General features: G+C 38.4%; 1 protein-coding gene across 1 annotated transcript in view; it reads right to left on the bottom strand.

Annotated features, from left to right (window-relative positions):
* The window catches only part of LOC132362731 (ELKS/Rab6-interacting/CAST family member 1-like), a 177451-nt gene that overhangs the window by 68536 nt on the left and 87622 nt on the right, over window positions 1-21293 (bottom strand). The window contains 4 exon segments of the mRNA XM_059917707.1: window positions 11292-11485; window positions 17203-17343; window positions 18287-18427; window positions 19684-19821. Of these exon segments, the coding sequence (XP_059773690.1) occupies window positions 11292-11485; window positions 17203-17343; window positions 18287-18427; window positions 19684-19821 (614 nt within the window).

A 21293-nucleotide genomic window follows, 5' to 3' on the forward strand; every position in this document is an offset into this window, starting at 1 on the left:
TCAGAGCTGCTGCCTGCCTGATCTGAGAAAAGAGAGTGAAAGTGGGAGAGCCTCTCCCTAGCTTCTAACTCTTCTCGAGGTCTAGCACGCACTGGACAGCTCAGCCTGGTGCTGTGACATTCCATTGTACGTGTCATAGAGCAAGGGCAGGCGGGGGCGGGGGTGGGGCGGGGGCCACAGGCAAGCCCAGCCCGTGGAGAAACCCGGCCCAAGGACAAAGAGCCTGAACTCTTCTGGGACTTCTCGCTGTGGGTGGCAGGTGTTTGGCACCGGATGGGCCACCGTGCGGAGACTGTTGGGGACTCTGGAAGCCTTCTCCTCCAGAGCTCACCCTGCCTGGGCACCAGCTCTGCAGGTGTTGCGTTTAATGTTGTCCCAGAGGTCTCTTAGGCTGTCTTCATTTCTTTTCATTCTTTTTTCTTTAGTCTGTTCCGCAGCAGTGAATTCCACCGTTCTGTCTTCCAGGTCACTTATCCGTTCTTCTGCCTCCGTTATTCTGCTATTGATTCCTTCTAGTGTAGTTTTCATTTCAGTTATTGTATTGGTCATCTCTGTTTGTTTGTTCTTTAATTCTTCTAGGTCTTTGTTAATCATTTCTTGCATCTTCTCAATCTTTGCCTCCATTCTTATTCCGAGGTCCTGGATCATCTTCACTATCATTATTCTGAATTCTTTTTCTGGAAGGCTGCCTATCTCCACTTCATTGAGTTGTTTTTCTGGGGTTTTATCTTGTTCCTTCATCTGGTATGTAGCCCTCTGCCTTTTCATCTTGTCTGTCTTTCTGTAAATGTGGTTTTTGGTCCACAGGCTGCAGGACTGTAGTTTTCCTTGCTTCTGCTGTCTGCCCTCTGGTGGTTGAGGCTATCTAAGAGGCTTGATGGGAGGCTCTGATGGTGGGTAGAGCTGACTGTTGCTGTGGTGGTCAGAGCTCAGTAAAACTTTAATCCACTTGACTGCTGATGGGTGGGGCTGGGTTCCCTCCCTGTTGGTTGTTTTGCCTGAGGCAACCCAACACTGGAGCCTACCTGGGCTCTTTGGTGGGGCTAATGGCAGACTCTGGGAGGGCTCACGCCAAAGAGTACTTCCCAGAACCTGCGCTGCCAGTGTCCTTGTCCCCACGGTGAAACAGAGCCAGCCCCCGCCTCTGCAGGAGACCCTCCAACACTAGCAGGTAGGTCTGGTTCAGCCTCCCCCAGGGTCACTGCTCCTTCCCCCGGGACCCGATGTGCACACTATTCCGTGTGCGCCCTCCAAGAGTGGGGTCTCTGTTTCCCCCAGTCCTGTCGAAGTCCTGCAATCAATTCCCACTAGGCTTCAAAGTCTGATTCTCTAGGAATTCCTCCTCCCGTTGCCGGACCCCCAGGTTGGGAAGCCTGACGTGGGGCTCAGAACCTCCACTCCAGTGGGTGGACTTCTGTGGTATAAGTGTTCGCCAGTCTGTGAGTCACCCACCCAGCAGTTATGGGATTTGATTTTACTGTGATTGCGCCCCCTCCTACCGTCTCATTGTGGCTTCTCCTTTGTCTTCGGATGTGGGGTATCTTTTTTGGTGAGTTTCAGTGTCTTCCTGTCGATGATTGTCCAGCAGCCAGTTGTGATTCTGGTGCTCTCGAAGAGGGAGTGAGAGCACGTCCTTCTACTCTGCCATCTTGGTTAATCTTCCCTATAGCAGCCAGAATGTCTCTGGATGAAAACAGAATAAAATTAAAGCAATATTTTTCACCTCCTCATTCCTCTAGTGGCTTCCTTTCATCTTCGTTTCTCTCTCAGTCCAAACCTGGTCAGTCTGATTCTCGCTTTCTGACCACTCTCACTATCTTTTGAAGCACAGAACCGTGAATCCACTCTTCCGATAAATCTAAGATTCATGACATCTTCTGCACTCATAACTGAATTTCTAGACATCTCATTCCTGGGATAAGTTCCATCATTCCAGTTGCTTATAGGAATTCAAGACAACGTTAGTATACAATGTTCTGTTACATATCTTTGTTTTAGGACAAGCATACTGACCTTGAGGTGAGACTGAAGGAAACAACAAATCCAGGAAGAAAGTGTGAAAGAGAACGTTAGAAAAAACTTAGTGAGGGCGATATTCAGAAATAATATTATTCACAGACATAGACAAAATATAAAGCACAGGATTAGAGAAGGGAAAGGAGTCACACAGATTCTGCACTGGCAACAAAAATTAGTCATTTCAGATTTTCAACAAGTGTATTTTCATATTAGATTACACCACTGTACCTTAATGTAAGTTTCTAAAAGAACAAATTTTGTCTAAAATTTACCATTTCCTAGGGCAGGAAAAAAAGTAGTTTCTTAAACACAAAGGAAAAGAGAAGAAGGCTAGCTGCTCCCCTTCTCGTTTAAGTAGCTAACTGTGATCCTACAACGTCAGTCAGCTTAGTTCTAGACACACCCATCTTAGAACTGACAACTCCTTTACCCACCCCAGTCCATGTCTTAGACCCAAGTCATCCAGGAGCAAAAGTAGAAAAACACTGACAGCTTCAGTTATTCTGTAGAAAACAGAACTCTAATTCATTTGGAAAATTTTGAAATAATTTTCTCAAATGTGAAAATAATGTTTCCTTAATTACACCCATTATTTCTCATTCCACATCTATCAAATCCACCCCCAAAGGCGCAATCTCAAAGCAATAATGAAGACTATATGGCTCTATAAACATCAATTCATTTCCAATACTGCTCAGCAGAAAGAGATGCAAAGTAGCCATGATTCATATTCCTACCTTAGCACGAAGCCCCTGAGGTTCATTACTGCTTTTCATAACAACAGGCAGTTTTCCCTTTTTAAAAATTAATCAATTTCATTGAAAGTAGTATCGATATTATCCTCCAAATACTTAAGACTTCTAACAGCCAGTGCCATCCAGCTCACCTTCAGGATCTAAATTTTACTTTAAGAATCTAACACAAGAAGTTTATTTCTTGAATGCAAGCACCATTTCAACTTGCACTTTAATGTTTTCTAATATTTCAGTACTAAAACGAGAGTTTTTTAAAACTCATTGTCAGAATAATGAAAGGCAAGGATAACAAGATTTATGATCGCCATCACATAAGATAAATAGATGAAAAACAGAGAAACAAAATGACAAACAAAACTCCTCACAACCACACAGCAAATACGTGGTGGATCCGTGAGAGGAATGTAGGTCTGCTGACACACCTCCTGGACATACTTTATATGTCCTATGATGCTTACAGACTCCTGAAGGGATCTACAAAAATCCACGGATCTTTGGCATTTGGAAAACAGTGTAGAATGCAGACAATGTTCAAAGTCAAAGAGAGGCCAATCATTTATCTAAATGACTGTTCCCAATGATCTTTTTTATTTTTGTTGGTTATGACACATTACGTTAGAATAATTTTAGATCAGTGATGACACTCACTGAAATCTCATATAGATGCAAAGTTTTATATGAGACACGAGAAAATCCCTGAAAAAAGAAAAATTAAGCTTATTCCTGTCGAGAGTGAGCAACCTTAAGGATCTTTTTAACTATTTTACAGTTCAGGAGTCATATTTCACTTTGGCATCAAACTTTAGCTCTTGGGAAATAAATTTAGGAGAAAAAAAATCTGCATATAGAATAACTATATATAATTCTAATGTTTCCAGTGTCAAGTAAAAACTTGAGGTAACCATCAAAATTTCTATCAAGACTGTAATAAATTATAAGGTGCTGTGCCCACAAGAAACTTTAGGAAGATGGCCTAATAGAACTGACTATGTAAAGCGGTGTGATTTATTCTTCTTTTAAATGAAATCAGTGAAATTCATCTAGGAGGACGAAGGAAGAAACAAGCGGCCCCCCCCCAGAAAGCAAGCTGAAGCCAGCAGGATCTGATAAAGAACCAGTCGCCTTCCGTTACAACAGTCGCAGCATCTCGTTTTCCCTTTTTCTTTTCGTTTTTTTAAACACAACCCGTTCTCCCTCAAGAAAGCACACACAATCACCACACTCATTTCTCCTCTATTCCAGCTACGTCAAGACCACATTCACCAACACTGTCCTTCGTGGATCAAAGATACATGACTATAAATTTAAAAGTAAGGAAATGCTTTAAGGAACCATTTTCCTCATGAATTGTATACTAGTTTACGCCAAATCTATATACAGCTTAATATTAATTTCCCTATGGGAGATTTCTGAAGACATTAAGCTGAATGATCAATTCGGGATTTCTTTACAGAAAAAATATTTACAAATATGAAGATTAAATATGTAGGTTTATATTCTCAGGTTATACTGTGCCATAGATGCCTGAATGTACTGTGATACCAATATAAAATCACAAACATAAAACCCACTTTCCAAATGAAAATGTCAACAAAAATTTTAGGTCAACCTAAGCAAATAAACTTTCAGGATGCAGTTAAAACAGTCAAATATCTAATGATAATAGTAAACATATTCATCTGGTTACACACATTTAAAATGGAATACATGAGAAGATAACGTTAATTTGGAAATACTTCCTTCCACCCCCAGCCACTGAAATAATTTTATTCACTCTCTTTGCGCACATCTTCAATATCAATTCACCAAAGGAAGAAGATGTGCCATTACTTTATGTATTACCAAGAAATAAAAAAATATATACCAATTAAATCACGCCATTATTTATTCACGTATCCCAGTTTCAGTGATGTTAAAATGTAAAAATACAAGTTAGAATTGGTATTTCACTGTGACAGAAGAGGAGAGAGGTTATCTATACTTTTGTTTAACCTGCAGATAGAAAAGTAATCCTACTGAATTATATTAAATAAGAATATTTAATGCATATGCGTTTACTTATATTTTTACAGAAAGAAAAGTATACGGGCAATGGTAAACATATTACAAACATATAGAAGAAACAAATATAAAAATATATTCACTATAACAAACAAGGGTATAAGGGACTATTAAATCTCCATCTGCTTGATCAACGGTCTGAATGTGTGGGGGATGGAAAGATAAAAGTGAAGAAATGTGGGATGATTAGACAGTAAAATGAGAAAGGAGCTGTGTCTCTACGTTTTAATGTATGTATTTATTGGGCCCACAACAATGTACAGTCCTGGGACAGAATGTGATAGATACTATAACAAAAGCACACACACACACAAAAAAAAAAAAAAAAAAGGAAAGAGACATTACTACCTAAGAGAGGTCAGTAAAGTTTTTTTTTTCCCCAAAAAAAGATAACAATTAAAAGGGGTCAAATCCCCACAAATGAATAAGGGGAAAGAAAATTTTAGTCAAAGAGAAAATACTCAGAAAAAGCAGATAACAAAAAAGCATTCACCTCCTAATTCTAAAGCCCAGTTTTAAAGAAAACAAAGAGTTAATTAAATCTACTAATAGCAGACCAAAAGTTGGAAATATCTTGTAAACTCTTAAGTTTGCCAACACATTTTGAAAGATTTATAAAAAGTAAAAATAACTCCGTTTTCATTACATAAAATTTCAGGTACTAGTAAGCTTTAAAAGCAAATAAAAAAACTTAAAAGGTCATATCCTCGAGCCATGAGGATTTAAGCCTAGCAACTATCTTCCCTAAATTCTCCAAATACCACCAGAGAAGTACTTTCTCTTACACATGCACGCGTGCAAATAACACCACAGACTAAATCTCACTCCCGGCATGATGGGAAAACGACCCCATTCTTTGTGTTCAAGCTCAGTTCATTATGTTGATCTTGAACTACAGAAGTATAGATTCCTCTCACTTACCAAAATGAGGTTAACAGTTACTGCTGTAGCAATTTAGACAGTTAATTCAGGGGCTAACTACCTTGAGCCTGAATTCTGAGCAAACTGGGAACACCCTTGCTTTAAAAAAAAAAATCAAGCAGCTCCAAATCTTATGAATACATCATATACCAGTTGTTTAATAGAGCCAGTTGTTTATAAACCAGAATGTAGTTCCCTTGGAAACATTATAAACACAGGTTAAGTTTTCTTGCTAGTCCACAAAATTTAAGTTTAATCATGATGTAAAAGCCTAGAACTAATAGTTCTAGATGAGGTCTGGAAAAGACAGTTAGCAAAGAAAATGAAAGCAACCATCACAAAGCAGAAAAACTAAGTTTCCTCCTAATAAAAACCTAATATGAATCTACTTACGAGACTGGCCCCAAAATGTGCTTATGTACCTATACATATGTGTGTGTATATGTGTGTGCGTGTGCGTGTATGTATGTAAATAACAACACTGATTCCTGGTTCTCTTGCCTTTGTCAGAATAGTACCAGTAGCAGCACACTATCCTGGCTTTCCCTCTCCATTTTACATCTCCATCTACGCTACAGTTCTAGGACCTAAAATTAGGAGCCTAGGATCCAAAACAACCTGCTAGCCTTCTATCCAAACAACCTCTCAAGCCATTATCATTTAATACTGGTCACAAAAATTAGAAGACCAGACTTAAGAGTCTGAAGTTCAACAAGAAGCCCCTTTTCCGTAATAATTCTGTATCCTGGGGCACACATTAATTGAGTATGTTAAGTATGACTTCCCAGGAGAGCTCAACCAGACCGCAAATGGAAACCTCCTCACTGAAATTTCTAGGTACCGGCAAGCTGTGGAAGAACGCCTCTGCCAGCATTGCCTACAGAGGAAAAGTCCGCTCCTTGCTGGAGCTTTCGTCTTCTGAGGCTAGATGATAAACTCCTGGAAGGCAGAGATTTTGTTTGCTTTGTTCCCTGTTGTGTCCCCAGAGCCCAGAACAGTGACCAGCAAATAAGAGCCTTCATAAGTAGAAAAATTCATTCATTCATTAATGAAGAAGGAAAGGGTATATACTTTGTGGCAAAGAGGAGAGTGAGGTACAGAGAGAAAAACTAAACTCACAGATTGGCTATTATTCTCAAGAGCTTGATAACTACAAATCTTACTAACAGTAGTGTTTTTACAGATGCATATTTAAAGGGAGAGTAACCAGGTAAAAGGAATAAGGAATAAAAAGAACTTTAGGGTTTTCAAAGATTAAACATGTCTAAGAAAACATGTCCTTTCTTCTCATCTTTTAATCCCTCTTATAAATTTCAAAACACAACCCCAAATGAAATCTACATCCATTAAAATTCCAGTTTTTATATTCCCACAAATCAGGAAATACAGTAAATCCAAATTTCTTATAAATTATTTAAGTTACACAATAATATTCTATTATTCTTTACATCACTGAAAATTCCTAACTTTCATAAACCAAAGGCAATCCTTGATACCTAAATTATGTGAAAAATCAGAAGATGGGTGTCATTCTCCAAACATAAAAGTTTCTAAGTGGGATGCTGAATGTAATTTAAATAAACCTCACATTAGAGTAAAAATTGAGGATTTCTAGTGCAAACACCAAACTCTGCAGATTCATTAGTGCTTCTGTATCAGAAAAAAAAAGGTAATAAAGCAAATACAGAAGCAAAATTATGCACGGGGGATAATGCTCCCAGTATACTGCCATGGCATGGGTATTTAGCTAAAGGGACATGAGTGAAAGAGCAGACAACAAGCAATTCTTTCAGGAGTCTGAAAAGATACTACTATCAGAATTTCATCAGCCTACATTACTAAACATTTTAAACATTATGCCAAAGAAAAGGCTATTCATCGTGCATCTAAATAGAAACCATAATATGCTCACTTGAGAAGAGAAATATTCAATTTACATTTTGGGTTCCTCATGCTAATCGAAATCAATCTACTTATATAACACGTCAATCTTTAGGTTTGTTTTTACTATTATTTTCTCCCTTAAAATCATCTGTGGAGACTATCCAGAACCGCCAGGTGATGACTTTCTTGAAGTGTCAACCTGGGTAGGCTACAGCACCCAGTTAACTTAATCCAACACTAATCTACATGTTGCTATGAAGGTATTTTGCGGATATAAGTAAAGCCTACAATCCATTTAAGTAAAGGAGATTACTATCCCAGATAATCGAAGTGGGCTATCTCAATTCTTTGGAAGGCCCTAAAAGCAGGTTTCCCAAGGAAAGAAAAGAAATTTTGCCTGCGGACCACCGTTCTGGCCCATGCCCACGGGAGTTCTATCCTGCAGGTGATCTCCTCCTGACAGCTTTCCCATACACATTTCAGACTCGCTTAGCCAGCTGCTGACAATCATGCAAGACAATTCCTTGTAATAAAACGGATATATATGTATCATATATATATAAATATATGTATGTATCTCTCCTACTGGTTCTGCCTCTCTGGTTGAACTCCAACTGATACACACCACAGTACGGAATATAAATTTAGAAATAGTACTTCTTTGATTTAATTGGGAAAAATATTTTGTATTTGCAGATGTATGGGTAGGCCTACATAATCCTCGTTTTAAAATTGCAGTAGCTCAAGACACTGGTACAACACTAAATCATCTGACAGGAACTACCATTGTTCTGGAAGAGCAGTGTAAGGGACTATTTGTTTTTCTCAAGACCACAAAGAATAAGTCTGGGAATTCTTCATGATTTAATCTAAACCTATTAATATTGGAGAATCTTACATAAGTACTAGGAAATTTTAAAAGAATAATAAGAGTTTTCTTTAGCCCAATGATAACATTCTGCTGTCATTTTTGCACTTAGAAGGTGGCTGAACACCCAGTAAAAATGCATGCTACTTCCTGAATCAGGGTGTGGCACTACAGCTGCATCGCCTGAGAGGCTACTACTTAAAGGGCACTCCAGCAAAAGAACCACCACATAAAAGATGGGCTAGAAACCAAGAATAAGACAATTATATCCAACAATATCAGAATCTTAGCAGAGAGAACACATACTTTATCCACAAGCAATGGACCTAAGAGGTACTGTTCAACTGGATATATAACCGGCTGGTCTTTAATTCTGATCAAGCAAAACCCCCAGCAAGCCCCAGCAGCAGCAAGAGTGGCAGCAGCAACTCCTCGAGTACACAACTGTAGCCTTACTTAACACTCACTTTCCCAGGAAGTCCCAAACAAACCCCCCCGACGGTGCAGGGACAGAAATGTGGCGTGGAAGGTACAAAGTGCGGGAGGCTGGCTTTCTGGGAAACAGCATGGCCAAGAGGGACATGAACACAGACAGACACAGAGACCAAAACCCCAATGGAATAGGACCAGGATAAGACACGCCAAAAGAAAGGTGAACAAACTCAGATGAGGAATGACAGGGAGCCAGACACCCACACCCAGGAAACAGTGGAACAGCAACATAAGAAGCAAACGGTTAGTAAGAAACACAGCAGCCACGCACACGCAGCTCAGTACTAAAACTCTGGGAAGAAAAGGCATAAAATAATTCCAATCATCTTTTATTCCCCTCTTAAACTATGCTGCTCAATAACAAATTACAAAGCCAGTAGCAATTGAGTTTTTAAAACTGTTTCTTTTCTCGGTAGCCAGGAAACTGTGCGTCGAATCTTAAAAGAAGATTACAATGTTACATGACCAGAGGACAAAATTCTATAGTACTTGTTCAAATTTATAAGTAATATTCTGTGGAAAGAACAGATCATTTACAACTCTCTCCCCAAATGTGAGAAATATAGTGGCTAATAAAAGCTATCTGGTGTGCTTTGGATATCAAATATAGATTTAATTCTATTTCTTACTCTTGTTCAAATCACGTCCATCTCCCAAAATCAGTACTGGGTCCAAAAATGAATTGAAACATTTTTCAAGCAAGGTATCTGGAATAGCAAGCAATAATTTCAATGCAGAGTTCTAACACAAAAAAATCAAACTGAAAAATAAAACTTTATCAAGAAATTTCTTTTCTGAAACACTGAAATACATTTAGTGGGAAGTCACTAATCCATCAGAAGTATCGTATTTTAAAATCTATGAAATTAAGATTTGAATAAAAGTCTGATTTCAAAAAATAAATAAATAAATAAATAAAATAAAAATAAATTACATCTATGAAGTACTGCTGTTGATTTCAGGGTGACACAAAAGCAAAGAAAGGCATGTACTTATGTAAGTATGTAACGAGAGTGTGTGTGTGTGTGTGTGTGTGCACGTGCACGTGTGCTGGGGGTAAAGATGCAGTGCAAACAGGGAAGACGTACAAAAAACATACATAATCTAATCTTGAGACTCTGATAATTTGTTAATTCTGACTTAAAGAACTTTATCCACCCATCTTATCCAGAACCAGACCAGAAAACACGAATAGAGTTAATATCAAAATAAGAGGAAACAAATGAGTAGGTGATCAGCTCATTCATTCGCACTTTCAACTTAGTGAAGAAGAATTGTGAGGGTTGGACTTTATCCTTTTAGTTTTTTGAAAATCAAAATTCTATGGGTACAGAACAAGAGGAAAAAGTTACTTCTAGGGGAAAATATCAAGTCTACCAATATCCTAAAAATTTAAAACTTAGTAAACAACTTATGAAAGTAGTCTACTACTTCCCAACATTCAAGAGCATGAAAATAAAATACTTCTAAGAATCAGGCTCAAAGGAGTCACACGGATTAATGACTTCATTCTGTCACTGCCAGTCTCTCTGACTGTTCAGAATACAGTGATTAATGCAGTTCTACTGGAAGAACTATTTCTATGCACTTGTGAATTTATGTTAAATACATGGTGTAAAGGAAGAGGCCAAGAGGCATACGCTTTATCTTTAGTACAAAATACCCTAACAAGAAAAAAAGGCAAAGAAAATTCCAAGAGAGCTATCTGGCTGGTTCTGTTTAAACAAAGCTCATTCTGAAGAAGTCAAAGTCAGAGCTCAATAAAAAAATCACATCCAAGTCTCCTAACTTGTCCTCAAAATGTCCCTCCTTCTAAATTTGACCTATGTACCAATGTAATAGCTTGCTTCTCCACAATACAGAGTCTAAAAATTCACAGCCCAAAAGAGCAACGGCTCAACATAAAAGGTCTAAACCAATTAAAAATTTTAACTCCTTAAACTTGAGGTTCATTTGTTCCTTACACAGATAAATAAATAATGAGAGAGCAAGTGGCTATCTGCACTCTCTTGATTAGCCAGTAGAAAACTTTAACTTCTTAATCAATGAATACTTTCTCTTTCCAATCAATGATGCTGAAGTCCATAGCTTCCCAATCTATTCCCACTCCGTGTTGCCATTCAGAGACTGCAACAGTGAAGCTACACTGACTTAGAATAAAAAGTAGGTAATAAAGTAAATTCAGAGAGGCAGATATATTGGAAAAATATGTCCCGAAAAGTACATAGTTTTAAAACCATCCTTCAACCTCTCTAACATAGAGAGTGCCTCTTCAGCTTTCCTTTCCTTACCTTTCCAACTCAGCAATCTTCTTATCTTTGTCATTCTTCTCATTTTCCACCTCCTTCAAGATTTCCAAGAGGCGGTCAACTTCTGCCTGGGCCTTGCTAGAGTCATCTTTGTACCTGGCAATCTCTCTCTCCAATTGCTGTATTCGATCACTCATCTCTGGACTGGCTCTGGCTTCCGATGCTGCCTCGTGTGCCTGCAAAGAAAATGTCCAAATTCTATCAGATATACATACAGTGGCAGTGGGCAAACCATGTCCCCAAAAGCCACCTATACTCCAATTTCAACAGGGGATTATCAAACATCTAATAGCTAGTCTTCAATTTATAAGGTTCTTCTCTGCTTAAATATTACATAGACAAAATATCACTACACAGTTACATTTTTTTTTTAATAACTGGAAGTTTGTACCTTTTGACCACCTCCACCCATTATACAAACACACACACACACACAGCCCTCCATTTCTGACAACTACCAATCTGGTCTCTGTATCTATGAGTTCAGTTTTTGGTTGGTTTTTGGTTTTTACATTCCACATATAAGTGAGATCATACAGTATTTGTCTTTCTCTGTCTGACTTACTTCACTGCCCTGTTTTTAAAATGTAATAATGCTAGGGAAGCACTTATCTACTAGAATGGGATAAAATCTGAAATATGATATTTAACAATTATTCTGGGTCTTACATTTTATTACTAGACTCTTATCTCAATCTTACATTAGGAAATATGCTCTCATTTATTTTAAGACATTTTTTTAAAGTCAAAGGGTTTTTTATTTTCAATAAGGCAACTTCCAATATAAATTAAGTTTAGAAACAGACATGATGAAATAGTCAAATTCATTCAACATCTAGCAGAACTGAAAAAGCTGTATAAGACAGGTATATTGTTAATTAAGATCTCTGTGATCTACTTTCAAATTCCTGGGCATAGGTTAACTTACTGATTCCATAAACAGTTATGTGTTAATGAATAAAACTAAAGCTGATTCCCAAATATAATTAATAAATTGTTTTTATTATATTATTATTTTAGATTTTATTCTAAACAGCAAAATTCATACAAATACCTTCATAAAACAAGAATGAGTAGGCCTGTTCCATACGGGAAGCTACTGGAACTTCAGTTCCAACATGTAAAAAACTCAGAAGTCATCACTACTATTTTTACAAGAAAAAGTTGAAAAACAGAAAATCAATGAGTTTTCTAGGACCTATCAGAGAACTGAGGGTCACAGGAAAAATTACCCCTCCAACATCAAGAGACACTGGCAAACCCACAGAGCTGAAGCTGAGATCTGCTCACCTGGAGCAGAAGCTGTGAGCAGAAACACTTAAGTGGTAATTTTAAGGAACTGCTGGGGGCTGAGTGTGGATGTACAAGCAAGCGAGTGAGGAAAGTCCCAGGGCCGGCGGTTTTAGGGGGGCCCGTACTTTCATGGGCTTTAATCCAGGAACCACACCAGGGTCTCACAGTGAAGAGCCAACAAAAATCCCCTTGTGGTTCTGGCTGCAGGAGGGGAAGAGTAACAATTGTGAAATATGCCCAAAGTGTACTCTATCCAAAGACAGACCCTCAGGAGTAAAAATTTTAAGAGCTTTGTCCTACCTGGGGAAAGGGCATTTCTCCCACTCTCGCCCCTGCTAGTAAAAAATAAGACTCATATATTTGACACAGATGTTGGAATTACCAGACAGGGAATTTAAAGTAACTATGATAAATAGCTAAAGGCACAGGACTTCCCTGGTGGTCCAGCGGTTAAGAATCCGTCTTCCAGTGCGGGGGACACGGGTTTGATCCCCGGTCAGAGAACTAAGATCCCACATGCCGCAGGGCAACTAAGCCCGCGTGCCGCCACTACGGAGCCCCCACGCCTCAACTAGAGAGGCTGCATCCCACAAACGACAGAGCCCATGCGCTCTGGAGCCCGTGCGCCACAACTAGAGAGCCCGCGCATCACAACGAAGATCCCGCATGCCACAACTAAGACCCAACACAGACCAAAAAATAAATAAATAAAATAAATAAATATTTTTAAAAAATAGTTAAAGGCGCTAAGGGGAAAAGGAGACAACACCCAAGAGTAGAGGGGCAATGTAAGCAGAAAAATGGACACTGCAAAGAAGAATGAGAAGGAAATGCCACATATTAAAAACATGGAAGATCTTGCTTATAATGTGGAATCTGAAAAAGGTGAACTCAGAAAAGCAGAGGGTAGAAGGGTGGTTGCCAGGGGCTGGGGGTGGGGAAATGGGAAGATGTTGGTCAAAGTGTACAAACTTTCAGTTATAAGATGAATAAGTCCTGGGGATCTAACGTATAGGATATTGACTCTAGTTAACAATGTTGTGTTGCATACTTGAAATCTGCTAAGAGAATACATCTTAAAAAGTGTTCTCAACAACCTAAGTGTCCATCAGTGGATGAATAGATAAGAAAATGCGGTATGTACGTATGTATGTATGTATACACACACAGGAATATTACTCAGCCATAAAAAAGGGGGAAAGTCTTTTCATTGGCCACAATATGGATGGACCTTGAGAACATGCTACGTGAGATAAGTCAGACAGAGTAGATAAATGTCATTATGACTGCACTTACATATGGAATCTAAAACAAAAACAAAAAGACCAAGCTCACAGAAAAGACCGGTAGCCTGCCAGAAGTGGGGAGTCAGAGGTGGGCGACATGGGTGAAGGGGACCAGAAGGTACACATTTCCAGTTACAAAACAGTAAGTCCTGGGGATGTGATGTACAGCATGGTGACTATAAATATGTGCTGCATATGTCAAAGTTGCTAAGAGAATACATCTTAAAAGTTCTCATCACAAGAAAAAAAATTTATAACTATGTATACTGATGGATGTTCAATAGATTTACTGTGGTGATGATTTTGCAATATAAACAAATATTGAGTTGTTATGTTGTACACCAGAAACTAATAAAATGTTATATGTCAATTATACTACAATTTTTAAAAAGTGTTCTCACCACACACACGAAAAAAGGTAACTATTTAAGGTTGATGAATGTGTTAATTAGCTTGACTGTGGTAACCATTTCACAATGCATACATAGATGAAAGCATCATGTTGTACACCTTAAATATATACAATTTTTGGCATTGAAAAAGCTGAGGAAAAAGAAAAGAGTGAAAATGTATATTGCAAACTCTAGAGCAACCTATATTTAGGTTGGAGGAGGGCGTTGTGGGAGCAGTGTAATAGGAAAACATCACTAATTAATTAAAATGAAAAGTTACAGTTGTCCAGAATGAAAGAAGGGAAAATACGAAAAGTAAAATGGCAATTAGCAGAAAAACAAGTAATAAATCAGAGGAGGGGGAAGCCACCAAGTCCTCTACCCAAAGATAACTTTATTTTTTCTCATGAACCTAAACACAAAGTTTAAGAGATCATAAAAATGGCCAGCTATAGAAGTATCATAACAAGGAGATTAAAAATAAACAAAGAGAAAATGTGGGATTGCCATAAATAGGCGAGTTTGGAATATTAGTGAATAACATTTATTACTCTTGACAGTTACTGCTCAGTTTCATAATCCTAAATACATCTAACAGTCTTACCTTCAATATTCCAGTATTAAATAGAAAATTACCTCCACTTCTTTAGTGAGGGGGAAAAAAGTCAATTACCAAATCTGAATTAGTTAATCTCAAAAAAAGTATTTTCCTACTTATTCAAAAGTAACTTTAAGCTACTGGATTTTCTTCCTTTCCTTAGCTTAAGAATATGACTTCATTTCTGGCATACCCTAAATAATGATTCATCACAAGGTGTTCATGCTGAACACACCCAATATATGTCAAAAGAACACCACCAAGTCTCAAGACTAGGCTGGGCCCCCTTCTCATCAGTAATCACATGAACTGGACCCAGTTAATCAGAGTTGGTAACTCAGAGATAATAAGTATGAAAGTGCTTTGAAAACCACAAACTGCCATATAAATATTAGAGAGGTGTAAATCAATGAAACGGATAGTAAATACCTGTACCAAATTCTAATATTCACCGGTATGGGTGACTAGCACTGTTAAATTATCTCTTTCCAGGAAGCCTAATGCTAATAGAAGAAAAATATCAGATAACTGAGATTTTTACATTGTGGTCTTACATTTCATCTACAAAGGAGCTGCATATTTTAATCTTACTCTGAATTGCCAATTTTCTAAGAGTTTGGGGACTCTCAGGAGTAAAGTAAAATAGGATAAGAATGCCAAGAGAATTAATCAAGGTATAAATGGTATTTTGAATTTTAGGAGATTATTACTCCACTGGTAAGTTATTCCATATGGACACTATAGAGTTTTCTACTATGCTGTTATTTAAGGCAAAGCAAGAACAGTCATCAAGACAGTATGGGACTGGCACAAAAACAGAAATACAGATCAATGGAACAGGGTAAAAAGCCCAGAGATAAACCCACTCACATAGGGTCACCTTATTCTTGATAAAGGAGGCAAGAATATACAATGGAGAAAAGACAGCCTCTTCAATAAATGGTGCTGGGAAAACTGGACAGCTACATGTAAAAGAATGAAAGCAGAACACTCCCTAACACCATACACAAAAATAGACTCAAAATGGGTTAAAGACCTAAATGTAAGGCCAGACACTATCAAACTCTTAGAGGAAAACAGAGGCAGAACACTCTATGACATAAATCACAGCAAGATCCTTTTTGACCCAGCTCCTAGAGAAATGGAAATAAAAACACAAATACACAAATGGGACCTAGAAACTTAGAAGCTTTTGCACAGCAAAGGAAACCATAAACAAGATGAGAAGACAACCCTCAGAATGGGAGAAAATATTTGCAAATGAAGCAACTGACAAAGGATTAAACTCCAGAATTTACAAGCAGCTCATGCAGTTCAATATCAAAAAACAAACAACCCAATCCAAAAATGGGCAGAAGACCTAAATAGACATTTCTCCAAAGAAGATATACAGATGGCCAACAAACACATGAAAGGATGCTCAACATCACTCATCATTAGAGAAATGCAAATCCAAACTACAATGAGGTATCACCTCACACCAGTCAGAATGGCCATTATCAAAAAATCTACAAACAATAAATGCTGGAGAGGGTGTGGAGAAAAGGGAACCCTCTTGCACTGTTGGTGGGAATGTAAATTGATACAACCACTACGGAGAACAGTAGGGAGGTTCCTTAAGAAACTATAAATAGAACTACCATACAACCCAGCAATCCCACTACTGGGCATATACCCTGAGAAAACCATAATTCAAAAAGAGTCATGTACCACAGTGTTCATTACAGCTCTATTTACAATAGTCAGGACATGGAAGCAACCTAAGTGTCCATCAACAGATGAATGGATAAAGAAGATGTTGCACATATATACAATAGAATATTACTCAGCCATAAAAAGAAATGAAATTGAGTTACTTGCAGTGAGGTGGATGGACCTAGAGTCTGCCATACAGAGTGAAGTAAGTCAGAAAGAGAAAAACAAATACCGTATGCTAACACATATATACGGAATCTAAAAAAAAAAAAAAAGTTATGAAGAACCTAGGGGCAGGACAGGAATAAAGACGCAGATGTAGAGAATGGACCTGAGGACACGAGGAGGGGGAAGGGTAAGCTGGGACGAAGTGAGAGAGTGGCATGGACATATATACACTACCAAATGTAAAACAGATAGCTAGTGGGAAGCAGCCGCATAGCACAGGGAGATCAGCTCAGTGCTTTGTGACCACCTAGAGGGGTGGGATAGGGAGGATGGGAGGGAGATGCAAGAGGGAGGAGATATGGGGATATATGTTTATGTATAGCTGATTCACTTTGTTATAAAGCAGAAACTTAAAAAAAATAAATAAAGCAAAGCAAGAAATTGGAAAAGTTTTCTTTAACCTTTTTCAACTGCGAGTCCATCTTCAGACACTCTTTCTTCTTCTGCTCCAAAGCAATTTCTAGTGTCTCAAGCCGTGAGTCCTTTTTCAGTCCTGCGGAAGCCAGGGAAGAAGCATGCTCTTTCAGATCCAAGAGTGAAGCCTAAAAGAAGCAACATACATCTAGAATAAATACTATTTATTAACAAAATGGAGATTTAAATTCTTAAATTTATTTTCCTGGTGGTTTGTAGTTTCTTTCCGTTAGCATATACTGACATATTTCCATTTCAAGAACATGAAATACAGAACAACAACATTAGCTCTGGCTTTCAAGTTCTAAGTAAAACAGAATGAATTCCCAAGAAATACCAACTGAATAGTGACTTAAAGAGCTCTACCAATACATATCCAGTCCCACAAAATAAATGGAAGTAGATCAAGCTTTGTGAATGTAAGCAGTAACCTTAGTAGCTACACTGACTTTTTTCTTCTCTTCTAATTTTGGAAGAAACATTCTATTAGAAACACAAATTCCCATAAATTTTCCTAAAGATATTAGAAAGAAAACCCTGAGAATGTCCCTAAAGCTCATTATTATCTGATCACAAGGCATTAGGCATTTCTGCTATTTAGGTGACATCGACAAGATTCTTCAAAAGTAAAATCAAAGTCTATTAAGTCACCTAACTGGTCAACAATCATTTAAGATTTCTCTGCCAATGCTGAGGTGATCGTTAAGAGCTGATGTAAATAAACTGTCCTCCTTGTGCATATGCCGTTCGTCTATCAGCTTTCTCACCATTAGCACAATATTTCTCCAAATGTAACTGGAGAAATACTGTTATTTTAGGATCTGTAAAACGTCATTAGCAAGTAAGAAGCCAACTCCTAACAGTTGCAAGAGGTAAGAGGTAAGACTTAGGAAAGAAATGATTCCATCTACTATATCTCTGCAAAGCTTCCTGAAATAATCCCTGCTATAAGAAGATTCTTTAAATCTTCCAACAGACCCTTTTTTTATACGCATTATGTAAACACCAACAACCTATACACACAATGCACTGGCTAAGCAAACCAAATAATTCCATTTTGGTGATCTTGACCTCTTTCTCTGAGAGGTCGCCTTGCAATAGGCTGACTTTTTCTTTCAGGTCTTTAAGATCTTTTTTGTAGTTATGAATTTCCTCCTGCTTTCCTTGCTCATCTCGGTCCTGCTGGTCCTTCAAGCGTTCGATTGTCCGCTCCTGATAAGAGAGTACATCAATACATGAGAAAATTCCTTTCATACTTCTATCATATGACTGCAATTCAGCTTCTAGCTGATAAAATTTCACACTTCCATCCTCCATTCAAAAGACAGTGATAGGTCGTTAATAACTGACCTTGTAAAGAATTCAACCTTCCAACCTATCTTGCCCTAACATACATCTGGTTTTGTTCTTTTGATTCCCCTAGGTTTCTTTTCCTATAACCTTAATTAGTATTAGATGTCCCTAGAGTATTCTTTTGGAATAATCTCATTTATTCAAATCCCAAGCAACAAAAAACTTATACATATACCCTAAGGACAATAAGTAGCAAATATTTCTTTTCTATATATAATTCACATGTTGCCTACAAAGCAATGGAAACAACTCACAACTCACACAGCAAACAGGAGGAGGTTGGAGAGATTATGATTTGTTGAGCTTAAAGCATAAAGAAGGATAAAGAAAAGAGAAACCATTAAAACTTCTGTCAACAGATACTCAGGAAGTTTGAAAGTTGAAGCAATTTAAGTACATTTATGGGTATTATTTCTGAATATATTCGGGGATCAAGCCTTGATCCCTGGGCCGGAAGCCTGAAACATTCTGAGTCCAAGAGGCTTAAGGAACAGTAACCCTATCCCTTAAAGAAAAAAGAAGAAGAAGAATCCAATTAAAATGCCCCACCAAGAGTCCTTAAACCTCCTCCAAGACATTAACACTTGTCATGCTGGGCCACTTCTTTATTTAGTCAACCATTCCTGTAAAAACTAGGTTTGCTCATGAAGGCAAAATGAAGTGGCAAGGCCACGACTAGAAAAATAGCAAGTACACTGTATTAATAACTAAAACCCATGAATATATTAGATCCCAATGCGGCACAGTAAAAGAGAACTAATGTTGCCTCCTGATGGTCAGCGTCTGACATTCCCACATCACCGATTCTAGCTGACCATACACATAAAAAGAAGATAGTAAACAGGGAGCACATGGCTAGTTCTTTAGAAACTTCAGCCACTGCCCTCCAGTACGGAATCCATCCTGCCTAGCAACAGGTGCTTAAATTGGCAACAACAAAACGAATCTTCCTTCCCTTACACTGGGTACGTCAGCAACAGTACAGGCAGCTCTTTTCCCTTTTGCCAAAGCGACTTCTTCTGTCTCCTCTATCAAGTCTCATCACTAAAGTGACTTTCAGATTAATGAGAAGGCAGAAGAAATGTGTCTGTGAGGAGTCTGGGCCAGTCACCCACCTTCTCGGCAAGGGCCTCCTCCAAAGTAGTCAAGGCGGTGTCAGTGTTGGTGGTGTCAGCCTGCAAGGATTTGACTCGCTCCTTCAAGCTGCTCATCTGCTTTTCCTTATCTCTAAGTTGCTCTTGGAGATTTTCAATCTGAGTTGTGCACACACATTTAAGGGGGGAAAAAAAAGGAAATTCAGAGAAATACAAACAGTCACAATAAAAATCATTTTAAGTTGGAAACAGGTAGATCAGGGCTGTCAGTGTGTGCTCTGTAGAAGTAATTTAACCCTAAGGGTCTTAGAACTTCATGCAAAGCTTTAAACTGAGAACTTATAGCCAGAAGAGAGAAAAGACATACACATGGGTATGGTCATACATGCAGAGTCATAAATCTCTATAAAGAAATAAGGAAAGTAGCTAGGGAGAAAAGACCCAACATATAGGGATGGGGATAAAGGGAAGACCTACAGAGAGGAAAGCCATGAGAAACTGGATTACTTCCAAAGCAACAGTGTAAATGCCCAGAGAGATTCCTTTAAAAAATGCTGAGGGAGGACAGCAAATTGAACAGCTGGATGCTAAGAAAAACAAATCAGCTGTAAAAAGGAAAAACTGTTCTTCAATTTATTTATTTACTTATTTATTTTTGGCTGTGTTGGGTCTTCGTTTCTGTGTGAGGGCTTTCTTTGGTTGTGGCGAGTGGGGGCCGCTCTTCATCGCGGTCGCGGGCCTCTCACTGTCGCGGCCTCTCTTGTTGTGGAGCACAGGCTCCAGACGCGCAGGCCCAGTAGTTGTGGCTCACGGGCCCAGCTGCTCCGCGGCATGTGGGATCTCCCCAGACCAGGGCTCGAACCCGTGTCCCCTGCATTGGCAGGCAGATTCTCAACCACTGCGCCACCAGGGAAGCCCGGAAAAACTGTTCTTAAATGCTAGTGTTCAAGTTAGGTTTTTATATCATCTTTTATTTCAACAGCAAGCATTTTCAATGAAATTTATTATTATAGTTATTCATTCCTTCATATACCCTAGTACGCATTCATTTACTCAAAAAACTATTGGTGAAGTCTCTATTACATGCCAGGCACTAGTGACACAAAGAAAAATGAACAGACCCATTTTCATTATAAGATGGGAAGGGGACTTTATGTACCTGAATCCAAGCTATGGATGGGCTTCCGTGCCATTCTAACGAGCACACATTTTACTCTAGACAGATGGGGACTATTAGGGACTTTTAAGCAAAGAAACAGTCCGGTCAGTTCTGTATTTCAGACTGATAATTCTGATAGCTGTGGAGAAGATAGTCAATATCTAAGGGGAGTTACGTAGAGGCATGAAAACAGCTAGGAGAGCGTATCAATTCAGGTAAGAGAGTTTGGAAACTAAGTGAGTTAAGAGAGATGGAAAATAGGGGATGGGTTTGTGAAATAGTGTGGAAACAGCATATTATCACTAGGGAGACTCCCGTACACACAATGAAAAATAGGAAGCAAAAATATGGAGGAACTGTAGAGAGAGATTCTTAATAAGCAAAAGGAAAATAAGTAAGACAACTATTCTAAAACTCACAAACTTCATTCTTTCATTCAGCTACGTGCCAGGCAGTTTTCTAGGTGTTGAGG

The sequence above is a fragment of the Balaenoptera ricei genome, chromosome 3 (genome assembly GCF_028023285.1).
Source record: "Balaenoptera ricei isolate mBalRic1 chromosome 3, mBalRic1.hap2, whole genome shotgun sequence".
Classification (NCBI taxonomy): domain Eukaryota; kingdom Metazoa; phylum Chordata; class Mammalia; order Artiodactyla; family Balaenopteridae; genus Balaenoptera; species Balaenoptera ricei.